The 16283-nt window shown below is 41.0% G+C and overlaps 1 protein-coding gene across 3 annotated transcripts in view; it reads right to left on the reverse strand.

Moving 5' to 3' along the window:
• Window positions 1-1009: 1009 nt before the first annotated feature.
• LOC134677421 (translational regulator orb2) overlaps window positions 1010-16283 on the reverse strand; it is a 99452-nt gene continuing 84178 nt past the window's right edge. For all 3 annotated transcript variants that reach the window (XM_063535878.1, XM_063535881.1, XM_063535880.1), the window contains 6 exons: window positions 13742-13854; window positions 12982-13192; window positions 12369-12454; window positions 11220-11321; window positions 11002-11106; window positions 1010-10176 (listed from right to left, as the gene is read on the reverse strand). In XM_063535878.1, coding sequence (XP_063391948.1) covers window positions 10060-10176; window positions 11002-11106; window positions 11220-11321; window positions 12369-12454; window positions 12982-13192; window positions 13742-13854 — 734 coding nt within the window. In that variant the 3' untranslated portion in view covers window positions 1010-10059. The remainder of the gene's footprint in view (window positions 10177-11001; window positions 11107-11219; window positions 11322-12368; window positions 12455-12981; window positions 13193-13741; window positions 13855-16283) is intronic.

Genomic DNA, 16283 nt, shown 5'->3' on the forward strand with positions numbered 1-16283 from the left:
CAATGTCATTTAGACGTGTCTAATTTTAAAAGCCATTACAGACGGGCGATCCGGACCGCGACCTTGGTGTATCTAGTCATAATAATATCTCTTTTTCGCTCTCACTTATAGATGCATCCTCAACAGACCACCTTACACACGATCGAACATGCACTAGGCCGCACCAAGGTCGCGGTCCAGTCCGGCCGTCTTAAAGGCTTTAAAGCCATAACAGACTACCGCACCGCACTGCGACCTTCGTCAAAATATCTTTCTCGTTCTCACTTATAGCTGCGTACGGCGTGCGTGCGTCCACTTTACAAGTACCAAACTCCCGCCCTCTTATGCCCGCTCCACATTCGTGCGCGAATATACTAATTTAAATTTCGCGCCTTTTTTTAGTCAATTGTAGTATTTTTCAAATTCGATGGGAACGCTGACTGAGAGAGCGAGATTTGGCGTTTCTGTTTTTATGTTAGCATTATAAGATGACACCTGTCATACATAGAATTTGAAAAATACTATAATTTGCCAGACTTTAGATACTTATAGAGGGTATAGGCGATACATAGACTAGGAATCCTCTAGACCGAGTTTAGAGCAATTATTTCATGCAACCGATGATGCCAAAAATGCGGGGGTGCGCGGGACGAGGTGAGCGAAGTCCCGTGCCGTGATTGGTTCAAAGACACAGACGTCACACAAAGACACTTGATTCGAACATGGAGTAAAATTACTATATGCGTGGCAGAGGGGGCAGCGCGACTATGCTCAGTCTAGAGGATGTTTTGTCTGTGAGGCAATATAAATATTCAAAAGTTGGGCTTAGGCCAGTCATTTCAGAGAGTAGTAAAGGCGGCAAATTTGAAAAAAAAAAAACTAGGTGCGTAGGGTTGTCCTTACAGAGAAAATTTTTGTTTCGCGCCTTTTTCTACTGACAAAGTGAGTTTTCCAGAGACGCCTTTTGTCGTCTTACATAATATAGCAACTAAAAATGAAAATAAATAGGGTTTATAATAAAACAATCGTATAAAGATTTAATATTGGACTAATATTTAGTAAAATACCATATTATAATAATAAAATTCATATAAAAATTCAAGTTTTTCAGTTTTAAACAATACTACAACTTGCCGGCATGGCAACAACACTACATTATACAGTTTAGAATTAAGTGAATATTTGTTGTGTCTAGAAAAGGCTTAGGTCTGTATTCAATGGCGTAAGGCTTTCGTATACGACCCCATATTTCACATGTATTTTTCATATAGCGTGGGTACCGTGACAGCTGTCATCGAATACGATTGTTTTATGGCTCCTCTACACGATGGGCCAACGCCGGCCACTCCAAGGGACGCAGCCATGCGGCAGAATGAGATAGCAATATCACTTGCTCCCTCTAACGCATAAATGCGTCCCTTGGTGTGGCCGGCGTTGGCCCATCGTGTAGAGGAGCCATTAAGGTTATACATTGTATAAAGATGACGGCTGCCACCGTACACAAGCTATGTGAAAAAACACTATTACTCTTTAGATGCCAAGAAAACCTATTCTTTAGATATCCTGAAAAATACATATACGTATATATAAGTGCCTAAGAACTTATGTCCTACGGCTGTGAATGAAACCTTCATGGTTTGGAATAAGGTTTATATTGAATCACTTGCGCCCATGATGTTGGCGTGTGATTGACTATTTTGTATTTAAGGGCGTTTAAAGGGTTAGTTATCTCAATAAGCCGTGGGCATACGAAGTAAGAGTAGACAGATATTTTCTTTTGCTTTTGACTGTACATTCTTGTAGCAAAACTTTGCCTAAAGGGGACGCATATAATAACACCAGTAATTTTTGTAGACTAGAATGCATTAAATAGCAGACCCAAAACAGTAGCCAGACCCGCAACAAATATTCCAACTACCCACCCGGCCGACAAGCTACTTCATAATTCTAAGTAATACTATTATTCAAACAACAAAAATAAATCATTCTTAACGTTAAAATAATAAAAACACAGGTGAATCCAAGACTACATAGTTACACCTAGGTAAATAAATATAATACAAAAATTCGTGTGAATTAAATATTTTATCATTGGTAAAGCTCTGATTTAGAAATTTGGATCTATTCCGCGATTCGGTATCTATTTCATTTGACAATATTACATATTATACATAAATAATACTTATAATGTAACGTCTTATAGCCAATGTGCACTCAATGTTATATTGGCAAAGCTTAAATATATCTAGTGTGTGTATACTTATACAAATTCAAAAACAATACTGAACGAACTAACACTAATATACAAATACAAAAAAAAAACTAAAATACAAACGACTACACTACTAACTAGAGTTAGACCAAAAAAAGTCCGCAGCGCATTTGATAGCGACGCAGTGCACGTGTTATTTTAAACGTCAAACTTCTATGAAATTATGACGAATAAAATAACACTTACACTGTGTAGGCTATCAAATCCGCTGCAGGCTTTTCTTGGTCCGACTCTATTAAAAACAATCGATAAAAGGTAAAAAATAAATAGGAATCCTAAAATACATCCAAACAAGCGGGTGATATATAAAAAAGGAATACAAAACGTGTGTTAAGCCTTCTCCAGGAATTAAGTAAAAATAGGAAAATGGCGGGCGCTGCGCTGGCAACCCTGTCTTTTTGGTAGCATCTTTGGGACGCATCTTGTCTTTGGTCAGTAAAGATGGAGTGGCTTAAAAAATGTACTTACAAAAATAAGGAATTATCAAAGCACACAAATTAAAAAATTACGGTTCCTTGCATTTACCGCTACGTTCCCAAAATACCGGGACCTAGGTATACTGGTACACATATGGGAGTCAAATAAAATTGGTAGGTACTTCGGGAATGCAGCATATTTCGGAAACGAGCAAAATAGATAAAAAAATCTTGTAATGTCACGATTCCCACCGAACGGGCGGAGTCGGCGCGCATTTCACATTTGTACGACCGCAAGCCGTTCGGCTGCTCGCGGACGCGGACGGCTCCGGTCGGACTCCGCTTCTACCATACATGTATAGGCACATTGAAAATGCGCTCCGGCGCGGCGCGACCCGACTCCAGCCGATCGGTACCTAATATCGTACATTAGGGTGAACATAGGTCTCTAGCAGTTCAGCAAATGATTGCTGGTATCGTCTTGGGTCGTCCCATTCGTTATTCGTCAAGTTCTTAAATTCGTCCTATTCTGCTTTCGTCACTCATTCTACATTGAAAGCCACCGAAGATTGTGACGAATGTAGAATGAGTGACGAAAGCAGATTAGGACAAGAACTTGACGATAAACGAATGGGACGACCCAAGACGATACCTGATTGCTGATCTGCTAGATACCTTATGTTCACCCTAATGACAACCCCATGACAAAAATGGCGATATGGTAAATTCAAACACTTTATCAAAACTACCAAGAACATGATCTCGTTGTTGATGATTGTGATTAGCGTGTTTATTTCCCGAGTTTCAATAAAATTGTCAGAATTTACCCAAAACTACAAGACAGAAACGAGTGAAAAAGTTTCAAATTCATTTTAATAGTTTTCACAATACTCTAGAACAGAAGCGTGAAGATCGTCGTCACAGTGGACCTGAACAATTTAACTGTACAGTGTAAACGAGTCAAAATCTGTCCACTCCCGTTTGGTTCAACGTAAACATTGGCAAAAGGAATATGTTGCATCTACAAGATCCTATCACTGGCCTGCGAAAATCTGTATAGGTACCAATATTACCTGAGTATTTTCACAAAAAACGTCCTGAAGTCATAGTTTGTAAAGCAGCACAAAAGTGACCATTTGGCATCGTCTTGGGTCGTCCCATTCATTTGTCGATAAGTTCTTAAATTAGTCCTATTCTGCTTTCGTCACTCATTCTACATTCGTTCCAATCGTCGGTAGCTTTAAATGTAGAATGAGTGACGAAAACAGAATAGGACTAATTTAAGAAATTGACGAAAAACGAATGGGACGACCCAAGACGATACCGACCATTTAACGAATAAAATTGGTCATTAATGTGTCATTCGACAGTGTCTTACCACAAAACTAAGCACCTTATGTTACCTATGTGGGAGATATTAAGTACTTGACACTACACTACGACCATGTCTGTATATCTGTTGTTAAAAGGGGTCATCAGACGGACGCAAAGGCCAAACTTAACTTGACAATTATCACCTGACACTGTCAATTTCATGTACAGTCAACTATAAAAATATGGGTGTAGACAACTTACTCAAAAATATGTCCCATAGGTAGTTCTTAATTCACTGAAATAAGAGTTATGGGACATATTTTTGAGATGATTTGTATTACATCCATATTTTTACAGTTGACCGTAAGTTTCTGAGAGCCTACCGCGAACCACGTTCGACGTTTACCTCCCTGTCACACTTACGTACGAATTTACAAGTGCGACAGTGAGGCAACACGTCAAACGTGGTTCGCGGTAGGTCCTCTGGGTCGGTAAGTAACGACGGTACAGTCAGCATCAAACATGTCATAGCTACAAAAGGTATCGCCTTGGGTCGTCCCATTCGTTTTTCGTCAAGTTCTTAAATTAGTACTATTCTGCTTTCGTCACTTATGCTACATTCGTCACAATCGTCGGTGACTTTCAATGTAGAATGAGTGACGAAAGCAGAATAGGACTAATTTAAGAACTTGACGAAAAACGAATGGGACGACACAGGACGATACCCTACAAAAGTGGTCAAATAGTTGGTTACACCTAATAGTACAAACTAATGTTCACTTTGGCCGTGGCGTGGCGTCAATGTTTACTTGTTGGACCAATAATATACTGTGAATTGTCGATAAGGTAAAACAGGGGCCAGATATTCATAACAGCAACGCGCCTAATGCCAGTAAGTTAGAAAACAACGACCAATACTTATTTACTAGAAGGAAATCTTAAAAATAACCTTAAATATTTCTCACTAGGTGTGTCTATTCACTACAACCGTCGAACCAAACGAAGATGGGCAATATTAATAGCAAATCAATCTAATCGAAACGAGACTTCAATTTTCAACAAAATTGATTCTATGTAACAACCGTCTATAAAAATATCAGTATATATAAATCTTATTTCAAATTAATTTAATACAGTGGGGGACGACCACTTTTTGAACCTTAGTTTTGAAAACGACAACACGGATATTACCAATCCGATCCGAAACTTGAAAGTTGTACTTCAAGATTATCTATTTAGGTTTACCTAGGATTTGTATTTGTCGAAGATCTTTATAGAAATAATTAAATGATTCGGACCGGTAATATGAGCGGTCGCGTCTTCAAGTAAATATGTTGACGATACTAAATTAAACACAGCGGGAGTGATTTTGTTTTTTGCCGTGAACTAATGACAGATATTTGTAGACGTGTTAATGACTCTTGAACTTAGTTCTATCCGCGTTTCAATTTAATACAATCAACATTAAAATAGCACATTAGCATTAGAGGGCCGTCCAATTTCAAAATTTGTTAAAAAAATAATTTCATCGCACCATCTGTGCATACCAGCTTGCTATACCGAAATACAAAGTGGTTGAAACCAACACTCGACGGTGCAAGAAATTCCATACAAACTTAATATTGTCTAGCTTACGGTGTGGGTACTACCGCACCGTATACGATATACTTCAACTAGGTAGGTATTTCATGAATTGCGCTACTTTTCGCTATTATTTTAATTAATAATTTCGCTAAAACCTCGAGGTGTATGGTGCGCGGCGCGCCCACCCCGTTCCTGAGGCGTCGATAAAAAATTCTTTTTTTGCGCTTTTTTATTTTTTTCCTTAAGAATCCAACGTACTGATTCACTATATACATGCAGTGAAAAATAGTGCGAAGAAACTCACTCGGAGATAAACGACGAGGGCACGAAACACCGACTTCGAAACAACAACAACTCTTTACATTTTAAAGATAGCTACGATATTTTAAAAAAGTACAAATGTCACATCGGTCGGAGGCTTGTCCCGACTTTAGGGTCACCGTCGACAATCGTGTTTGCGTTTCTGCGATTATTCTAAAGTCTGGACAGAGCCGTGACCATAACGACGTAAGCCGCTGCATCCGAATCCGAACTTAAGAAGTTCGAAGTTATTTAACAAAACTAGTGCTCATTTCACTATCGACTTCCATAAAAGTTACTGAACTAAGCACTAAATTATGTTGCACTGAAGTCAATCTCTGAAATCAGTAGGACTAACTTCGTCAGCAATCTACAGTACGTCGCCGCGGCTCCCAAATCATAAAACGTCAATGAACACCCTCAGCTAGTTATATTAATAGAAAAACAGACAACGTATAAATAACGAGAACAAGCCGTAGCGGCAATAAACGAGGAACCAAGCAAACAAACAACCTACAAACTAACGAACTAAAAACGTCACCTCGCAGTTACAAACTAAAGGGCACTCCAAATCAACTAAAAAACTATTCCGCACGTGAAAAGCGCTACAAATCCCTCAAAATCAGACCTTTTCATAGAAATTAAATAGATCTAAACTAAATACTGCGAGGCGAAATCGAAGGATCGACAATCGATCGAAAATTCTTAACAAGGTAAAGGAAACTCGACTACTAAATGAATGAGTATGAAGTGAGCATCGAAACGATTGCTACAGTGACATGCGATTGATCGAATGAGAAACGCTAACTTCACACTATTTCCTTTAGTTCGACGATTAAACTATAAAGAAGAAACGAGGCAAAAAATAGGAGAAATGTAAACCTCCCTAGAACCAGAAACGATACAAATCCTCCGTGTAGAAGACCGACCGCGCTAGCAGACACAGCCGCTCGCAACAGACCACATATCCCAAACTCACCTCGGTTGTATTAATATTCTAACACCAATTATATATTTTTATAATTAAAGACGCCGCCGACTAAGGTCGGCTTTGCGTCGGCGCGGAGTCGGAACGCATCAAGTTATACAATAATGGTTCCCGTCCAGCGTGTTGAAGTCTAACGTTGCGCGTAAATTAAAAGACCACGTCCGAATTCACAATTTCGTTTTTTATAAAAATATAAAAATACAAAAATGGGACAGTGCTACCACACGACACGTATCAAGCATCCAGAATCAAGTCACAGTCACGCGTCCCACCGCTAGGAGGCGAGGGCACTTCCAAACAATTACAAAAAACATTGAGCAATTTCATACAAAAGAACCACCAATAACGGGAAATGCACACATCACGAGTGAAATTATACAAAAAACGGATAAATCATCGAATTTTCTACGAATACAAATCAAAAGTAAATAGAGACGTTTGAAAATGCAGTCGAAATTTGTCTGGTGAAGGATTCAGAATGAAGTAACTTAAGTGCGGAGTGAAAAATGTATGGGAGTTCGTCCCGTAAGGAACTCTACAACTCACCATTCGGTATTGCAATTATTTTATTTACTACTAACACACGTAGTGTGCACGCGCTTCATACGACTTTTTATATCGCGAAATATATATCAATATATAGCTAAGTTTTCTAAAGACTAAGAAAATATATATTATTTCATATTTCAAATATTTTGTCCTAAATTTTATAGGGGCCACAGAGCGGCTCGCGATAATATAATATGAATATAAAAAGTCCCACAATGCGTCTGTATTATGGCAAATAATTTCACTAAAATGCATCTACTAACAATACGAATTGTACCTACTTAACTTTTAGAGAATTGATTATTAACTATTATATTTTAAAATAATGGGATGGCGGTGATCCCTGGCGCTGCCGTCGCTCTTGACAGTTGACAGCTGTCAAAAACGGTAGAATAATTCTACTACGCGCGTCAGTGTTACCAGCTGCCATAAATGGTAGTTTTAGAGAAACCCAGACGCGTGTCAAACAATAATTTAAAGTGCATCAAACGCTCAAGACCAGACGAACCCAACGAACGTTGAACACACCGGCGGGCACACACACCAAGGCACTTCATAGCCTCACCCTTTAAAATTTAGAAAAAACACGACACGAAAAAACCGCTTCCAAACGAAAAAAATGTTCAAAAAATTCGCGCAAGTCTTTTTCTACAGTCTATATGCGTCCGTGGTCGTCGGGATACGATGTCGGCCGACCGTCAGTATCCGTCGCCTCGTTAAGTACACACTGAGCCCTCCGATTCCAAAACTCATCAAATTCAACTCCAATATAACCTCAAACAAACGCGAGTGACAAGCAAAGGGTAAAAACGTGAACCACCGCATATTTACACTAGTTTAATAATTGGTTAATATATTTTTATAGTATACTAAACTACGGTCTATTGCACTATCCCGGCGAATCCAAAAAATATTTTTATTATCATACTTTTTAACGCTAAAATATAAGAAAAGAGATATACTCGCGTCGAGCAAGACTACAGCCAAAATTGGTAACGTATTTTTTTTCGTTTGTACTAAAAACCAGTCCCTACCGCCTCCCAGTGAAACGAGCAGACTAACAAAACCCCGAGGACAACGCACAAACTCTTAGCAGCCGGTAGAGACTGATTCTCTATCTCTTTCCTACTAGCTTTAAAGAGAAAGAGATATTCCTCAATCATAATTGCCCGAAATGTCAAACGTTGGCAACACTGGCTGCTATAGTCTGTGGCGCCGTCAAGTCAACGCCCTCTATCTTCGTCGACACTAAACTGATTTAGTTTAGTAAAATTGTCTAACCGTAAGAACGGGCCGCCGAAGTGAAAAAATAGCAACAATATCCAAGTCGAAAATCTAAACGAGGAAACTCTTATGAAATTGTTTCTAGCTACACAGGTACAATTATCTTGAGAAATCAGACATTCCACTTATGTCTTACATTAATCTTAGGATAAAGCGCGAGTGATCGCGCCGAGTAGAGCTTACCCACAAACGACGAACGGACAACTATCTAACTTTATGGATACACATCTTTGCTTAAATCGAAAATCGTTCGTTAATTTTCTCAACAGCCACACTGAATGCAAATGGCGGCCGCTAGAGAAAACTCGGCAAGTGTTTTCTTACTTCAATCCTATCTGCTTAATATTAAACGTTGGATAAAGTTGCTTTTTATTTTAGTTACATGTCGTATCCAGTGCCATCTAATACGATGTATTTCAATAACGTCTTCTCCGAATAATGTCCTTAAAATTTTACTAATTAAAAGAATTTCGACAAAAAGATAAGGTACAGAAATCATTCGGACGAAGCGTTTTCCATTCTCTACCTCCGTGTAGTTTGGGTTAGGCTTAGTTGAAATACGTCTTAGTCGGCCATTGGCCTATTCGAGATGTAAACAGCCATATTTTTGGTCACTTCGAGTGTAAAGCGGGAGTGCGGAGAGCACGCAGCGTCATCAGAGCGTAACCACCAGTGTTAGCGTAACCAGTAGTGTTAGCGTAACCAGTAGTGTCAGCGTAACCGGTAGTGTCAGCGTAACCGGTAGTGTCAGCGTAACCACTCGTGTCAGCGTAACCACCAATGTCAGCGTCACCAATATAGGCAATGTAAAGAATCAATTATTTCAATGTTTGTGGTGATCTGGTGATAGGACAACCTATATTATTAGTGATATTGAGTTTTTTATTGCAGTAGTAACACAATTTGTGACAATGACTAACGATGGTGGTTATGCGATTTGCTATTACATTCACATAAAGTACCATTAGTCATTCAACCACCTTATATCATGACAATCTTAGTAACGCTTTTAGTAAAGTAGCACTAGTGGTTACCCTGCTTACGCGATCTAATGTTTGACTACGGGCTGATTTAGACGGCGCGCGAACTCGCCAAATTTTAGTTACATTGCGGACTGTTGGTTACGTCAAATTCAATCGACCGATCAAAAACCGCAATGTAATGAAACGCGCAAGCGACTTCTCTCATCGTCTAAATAGGGCTTAACCGATCAAACTCGTTACAAAATTCAGAATCGTCACAATTCTGTGGACAACACTAATGGTTACATACTAGTGGTTAGTTGAGCACTAGTGGTTACCTCTGGCCACTAGTGGTCTCGGTGCGGGGTCGGGTGCGGGAGTGGGAGGGGTGTGCGCGGGAGCGGGACAGCACTAACACCAGCGGAAGGGCACGGCGCGCGGGCGGTCGGCGCCCTCCTTCACGAGCGGCTTGTGGAACTCGCGCCCCGGCCGCGAGTGGATGGTCGCCCAGCAGTGCTCGCAGTAGTACTGGAATATAGAAAATACCGTACTATATTAGTATTATCACGTACCGGAAGGCGCAGCGTGGGTAGACCCCCCACAAGGTGGACTGACGACCTGGTAAAAGTCCCGGGAGTCCGCTGGAAGCGGTGGCCCATATTGTGGCACTCTTTGGGGAGGCCTATGTCCAGCAGTGGACGTTCTCTGGCTGATATGATGATGAGTGATATGATATTAGTATTAACGAAAAGTTATTAATAGTAGAAGAGTTAAGTGTTGTGAATGGAGACAGGACTAGTTGGCCCAAAATTATAGGGTTTTATGTTACATTTTCAAAATCCTCAGGCCTCTTACCTATATCTTCTCGGCGCTGTGTCTGTAGGTAACTGTAACTCCCGGTCTGTAAGTGTAGTGAGTGATTACCTGAAGGCAGGTGACTTCTCGGCGCTCTGTCTGTAAGTCTGTAACTCCCTGTCTGTGTGTCCCTGTGTGTAGTTGTAGTGTGTACGGTATCATCTTGTGTCGTCCCATTTGTTTTTCGTCAAGTTCTTAAATTAGTCCTACTCTGCTTTCGTCACCCATTCTACATTCGTCACAATCGTCGGTGGCTTTCATTGTAGAATGAGTGACGAAAGCAGAATAGGACTAATTTAAGAACTTGACGAAAAACGAATGGGACGACCCAAGACGAAATTACCGTGTGTACATAGTTACCTAGAGGCAGGTGACATTGGCACAGCTGAGCACCTGACTTCCATCCTATATCTTCTCGGCGCTGTGTCTGTAGGCAACTTTAACTCCCTGTCCATGTGTATACAGGTACACACACACATAGGTGTAGTGTATAGTTACCTGGAGGCAGGTGACGTTGGCGCAGAAGAAGGGCGCGAACTTGGAGCCGCAGCGTGCGCCGGCGCACTCGTCGCACATCTGGTCGTCCAGAACGTACGGCTTCACCTGCAGACAAAACGGCCGATCAACCTTTTGGACGTCAATGACCGATATATCCGCACCGTACATCAATCAATACTCATCAACATCAACTGTACCCGTAGAGTGGGTATACATACCTCGACCCGCTTGTCGATGTCGCCGTGTTGCAGCTGCACGAAGCGCGCGGAGATGGCCGCGATGTACGACTGCTGGTTGGAGAACGCCACGCGGCCCGCACCCTACAACAAAACAATAAATCAGCGGTCGGCAACAAGCGGCCCGCGAACCTATCACTTGCGGCCCGCGAGCCTCCCTGGCTACTTTGTATGTAATATTGACAACCGACAAATGTCTGATAAAGTCATCAATATTAACAATGTGCGGCCCACGTCAACTTCGTTAACCGCTGCAATAAATTATCCCCTTTACCAGGCTGACATTTCAAAAATGACAATTGAATGTCAGTCTTACTCATCGAAAATAGAACACATGTTTAAAGTGCCGTATGTGGGCAATATATATCCCTTAGCCTGGTAAAGGGTTATTAGGTATTGTCGCGTACCAAGCCAGCATGGCGACCGAGGGCTGATGTGCGGGCGGGGGGCAGCCAAGATGACCGGGGACTTGCCCACTAGCCATCGCGGCTATAACTCGGCTCCGTCGCATTTGTATTTTTTTTATCATTAAACTCATAGTAGAATCATTTGAGTTCATATTTAGCGTCCATAGAATCAGGATAGCCCCTCAACATTGGTCCTTCGAGCCGGACATTGAAAATGCGTGAAATGAGGTAGGTAGGTATAGGTACCTATCTAAATGTGGCGTTCCCTGAAGGATAGCCACAAATAGTAGAGACCGTGAGTGTTGGAGGGTCTGCCATCTCGTGACCTGGCGCCCTAGCCAAGGTGACAATCGCTTACGCTTCGCTATCGAATCGCTTTGTGTCTATCACTCCACATGAGTGTGACAGTGACAGTGCGTTTCGTTTGCTACGCAGGTAGCGTTAGCGATTGGCGTGTTGTCTGCGGCGCCTGAATAGAGTGCGAAAACAATTCACAATCTTCTGCGGTATCGTCTTGGGTCGTCCCATTCGTTTTTCGTCAAGTTCTTAAATTAGTCCTATTCTGCTTTTGTCATTCTACATTGAAACTCACCGATGATTGTGACGAAAGTAGAATGGGTGACGAAAGCAGAATAGGTCTAATTTAAGAACTTGACGAAAAACGAATGGGACGACCCAAGACGATACCTCTTCTACATTATCTACTGTAGAAGTGTAGACGTACCTTGGGGTATTTGAGTTCGGGGTCGGTGTCGATGCCGGCATAGCAGACGCCGCCGTACAGCCGGTCCATAATCATCGCCAGTTCGGCTGCAATAACAAGTCAGCGTTTAAATGGTCAATCATCTATGAACAAAGGTAACATTTGGCCTGGACTACCCACGATCGTAGTTAAAAGTTAAACAAACTTTAAGGTCTTGGAAGCAGTTCCAGAAAAATTATTAAAGACAGAATATACAGAAAAATAAAAAATCGTGAATAAGGCAATGTTATGGAATCACCCTGCAAGAAGTGGTATCGTCTTGGGTCGTCCCATTAGTTTTTCGTCAAACCATTAGTTTTTCGTCAAGTTCTTAAATTAGTCCTATTCTGCTTTCGTCACGCATTCTACATCGAAAGCCACCGACGATTGTGACGAATGTAGAACGGGCGACGCTTTCAGAATAGGACTAATTTTTGACGAAAAACGAATGGGACGACTCAAGACGATACCCAGGAAGTCTGCGTCGTTGGAGAGCCGCCACGGGCGGATCTGAACTGGCTTGTGGGCGATGACACGCAGAGATACAGCTTGTCGTGACCCAAGGCTACTAAGATCAACGAAGACACAGACTTACCGGCTTTAAGTGGGCGAGGAACGCCGCCAACGAAAACTGTCTTCCTAGGATCCAGTGGCATGGAGGCGTCCAGGACAAAGTCTGCGTCGGCGAGCCGCCACGGGCGGATCTGGACTGGCTTGTCGCGAATGGTCGGCGACGACACGCAGAGGTACAGCTTGTCGTCGTCTGTGATGCAAGCCTCCATCAGTGCTGCGACCGAGCTCTCGTCCTGGAAACGATAAATATAATCATTGAACCGTCCACCCACGTCTGCTAGCATCATCATAAGCTCTTGTCGGTGGAGTAATCGCCAATCATTTCTTTCCTATGCCAGTCTTTTAATTTCCTCATACTACGCATTATTTTTTATTTGTCTGAGATAAGTAATTCTAGGTCTCCCTTCTCTTGTCTTTTTAATCCTGCCTTCCAGGATGTTTCTAAACATCCGGGAGACCTCCGTATAAGGTGTCCTAACATCATGCCTCTCCTATTTCTTATTTTTTTTTATTTTTTTTTTCTATTATGAATGGGCTTACTCATGGCCACAGACTAGCCGAGGCGTAGACGTGGCCTACGATGGAGCGAGCTCGCCCAAAAAAACATATTATTATTGCATTTAACAAGCATCGCTTTTCTCCTAGCATACTCAGGACGTCTTCATTCGTCTTCCTTTCAGTCCAGCTAATCCTCTTCATCCTCTGGCGTGGTGCGGTGTTGGCGCCGTGGTGTTGGCGGAGGATGGAGAGGATGGAGGAAGGGTTACATGGTAAAAACTAACCTGGAACAGTAGAAACGCGTAGCCCTTTGGTGGGAAGTAGCTCTTGCTCTCGGCCTTGTGCGGCCAGTCTACCACCAGCGGTCCGAACCGCCGGAAAGAGGAGGTAATCTCATCTGGAATACAAAGATGGCAAGTTAGGTACATGCAGTTATCTAGGTCCCTAGTAACTGCTGCCATTCATCACCATCATAATGATCCCATTGTTTCATCACCATCATAATGATCCCATTATGATGGTGATGAAACAATCTATAAGCGAGATGTAGACTTAAGTTGTTTTTCACTACGTATAGAGTATTTTTTTTCAATAAATTTCTAATTTTTTATGTATTTAAGTAAGAAATAAATTCAGCGTCTACACTGTAGGTACCTAGGTATTTGATGATCATACACATACAAATACCTACGTTGATTATCCTGACCGAACCGGATTGATAATTTGACTTAGGTAATAATAATAACTTCTTGAGAGACTCGCTACATCTCGCTCTAGCTCGGTGGTTGGATCAAGGGTCAGATGCAGAAGATGGTGATCTTGGACACGGCGCGGATAGTCCGCCGGTTCCTCTCTCTGCGGCCTTGACCACCGGTAGCTTTGGCCGCTGCTGGCGGCACCCTAGGTTAGGTTTTTTGTAATGTGTTTATATGTTTTTTTTATCGTTTTGTAAGTGTTTATATATTTTGCTTTTATATTCATATTATAAGTAACCTAATCTAAGAAATTAAACGAATAAAGAAATATTAGTCAATTAACTATAGGTATGATTTAATATCGGTCAATTAACTAATTTACGTCGCATTTAGTGTTATCGATAGATTACAAACTCAATAGACCGGGTGTCAATGATTGTTATTTTGGGAGCCAATCAACGGCCGTTCTACCCTATTACTACACCATTAGTACCCCCAGATTCGGCCGCGGTTGTGCAGTGCGGTTGCCGAGCAACGCTGGTGCAAACAAATCAAAACATATCAAGTAGCAATTGGCCGCGAAAAGCGCAAATACCTACTTGTTTAATAATGCAGACCAAGCATTTGCCTGCAGCTTCAATGAGTCTTGAATAATTGAAACACTTAATTGCAGAAAAAAAAAGTTACTTTACAGTACATATCGTCGGGTGACAAGCAAAACTCACTAAGTACTACCTATCAAAAAATTAAAGTAACAATGCACTTGTAACACGGTTTATTGTCCAATAATTTCAATGGTGTTAGTTAGTGAATTTTGCTTGTCACCCGACGATATGGTCCTATTTTCCCGCCCTAGTGCGTAAAATAGCACTTTTCGTGCGATGCAAAAAGTTTAAAGGGCCATATTATGTACCTACTGTAAAACGTTGTACGATAGGTACACATGCGAATAGGCAATTCGCAACTCGTGTCGAATTTCCTCTTTTCCACACTTGTATCGTAAATAACTATTATAAACACATGGTAAATTTCTAGTCCACATCCAAAACATAACATTACTAATGTTGTAGTAAAATCATGTCATGTAGGTAGGTATAGGTACTCTGTCTTCGAATTGTAGAAATAATCAAATAATTTCTTAACCCTTTACCAGGCTGAAAGTTCAAAAATGACACTCGAATGTCAGTCTTACTCATCGAAAATAAAACACATGTTTGAAGTGCCGTATGTGGGAAGTGTATATCCCTTGACCTGATAAAGGGTTAAGTAACATTTACAAGATAACAATAGGTAGATACAATGTAATTTTCTGTAGTTTTCGTGAAATAAAATTGTAATGCTTAGCCTAGCCCCCGCCCTATTTTACTTAAAACCATCTTTTGGGTAACCTACTTGACTAACACATTAATATTAATATACTTAACTCAAATCATATTTTACCTATGTTATCGTTTCAGGCTACGTACCTACGGAGTAGAATGAGCTTTTAAAGGGTGAATTGGGCCCCGAAAGATATTATATTAAGTATGTCACAGAAATATAAATTGCTAGCCTAATCGTTAGCACGGTGCTAACAATTGTGTTATCAATTATCATCCACATCAGACAAACATACAGCCTCACTTATCACACTTGACCCTTGACCCACTTTCGATTCTCGATAAAATTAGCACTACTCGTCAAAACAACCTATCACTCCTTGAGAAACCTATGTTTCTTACTGTACAAAATGTCACTATACAAAATGATTTGTGCCTGAAAATTCATTCAATTCGAATGGTTCTTAATTTTGTATAGTGACACTATGTTTCTCAAGGAGCGGTATTATATGACTCGAGACAAGCGGGCACAATTATTTGAAGCTGGGGGCTACACAGCAACTGATGTTGGGGTTTTTCACTCGATATTGGCGGAACCCCTTTCTACACCTGCGAAATTTGTGTACCATTTTTTTGATATCTATCAACACTTATTGAAACTCATGTAATGTAGAGACCCAACGGAGCCGACATGTCTCATAGATAGGCTCTTTTTAAATACGTAGATTAAAAAAAAGCTATTTTGGCCTTTAGAGTCCCGTAAAACGAGGTCTTTCAGTTTAGACTTAACTCAAAAGATTCAAGTCTACAAA

Source organism: Cydia fagiglandana, chromosome 26, assembly GCF_963556715.1.
Source record: "Cydia fagiglandana chromosome 26, ilCydFagi1.1, whole genome shotgun sequence".
Lineage (NCBI taxonomy): Eukaryota > Metazoa > Arthropoda > Insecta > Lepidoptera > Tortricidae > Cydia > Cydia fagiglandana.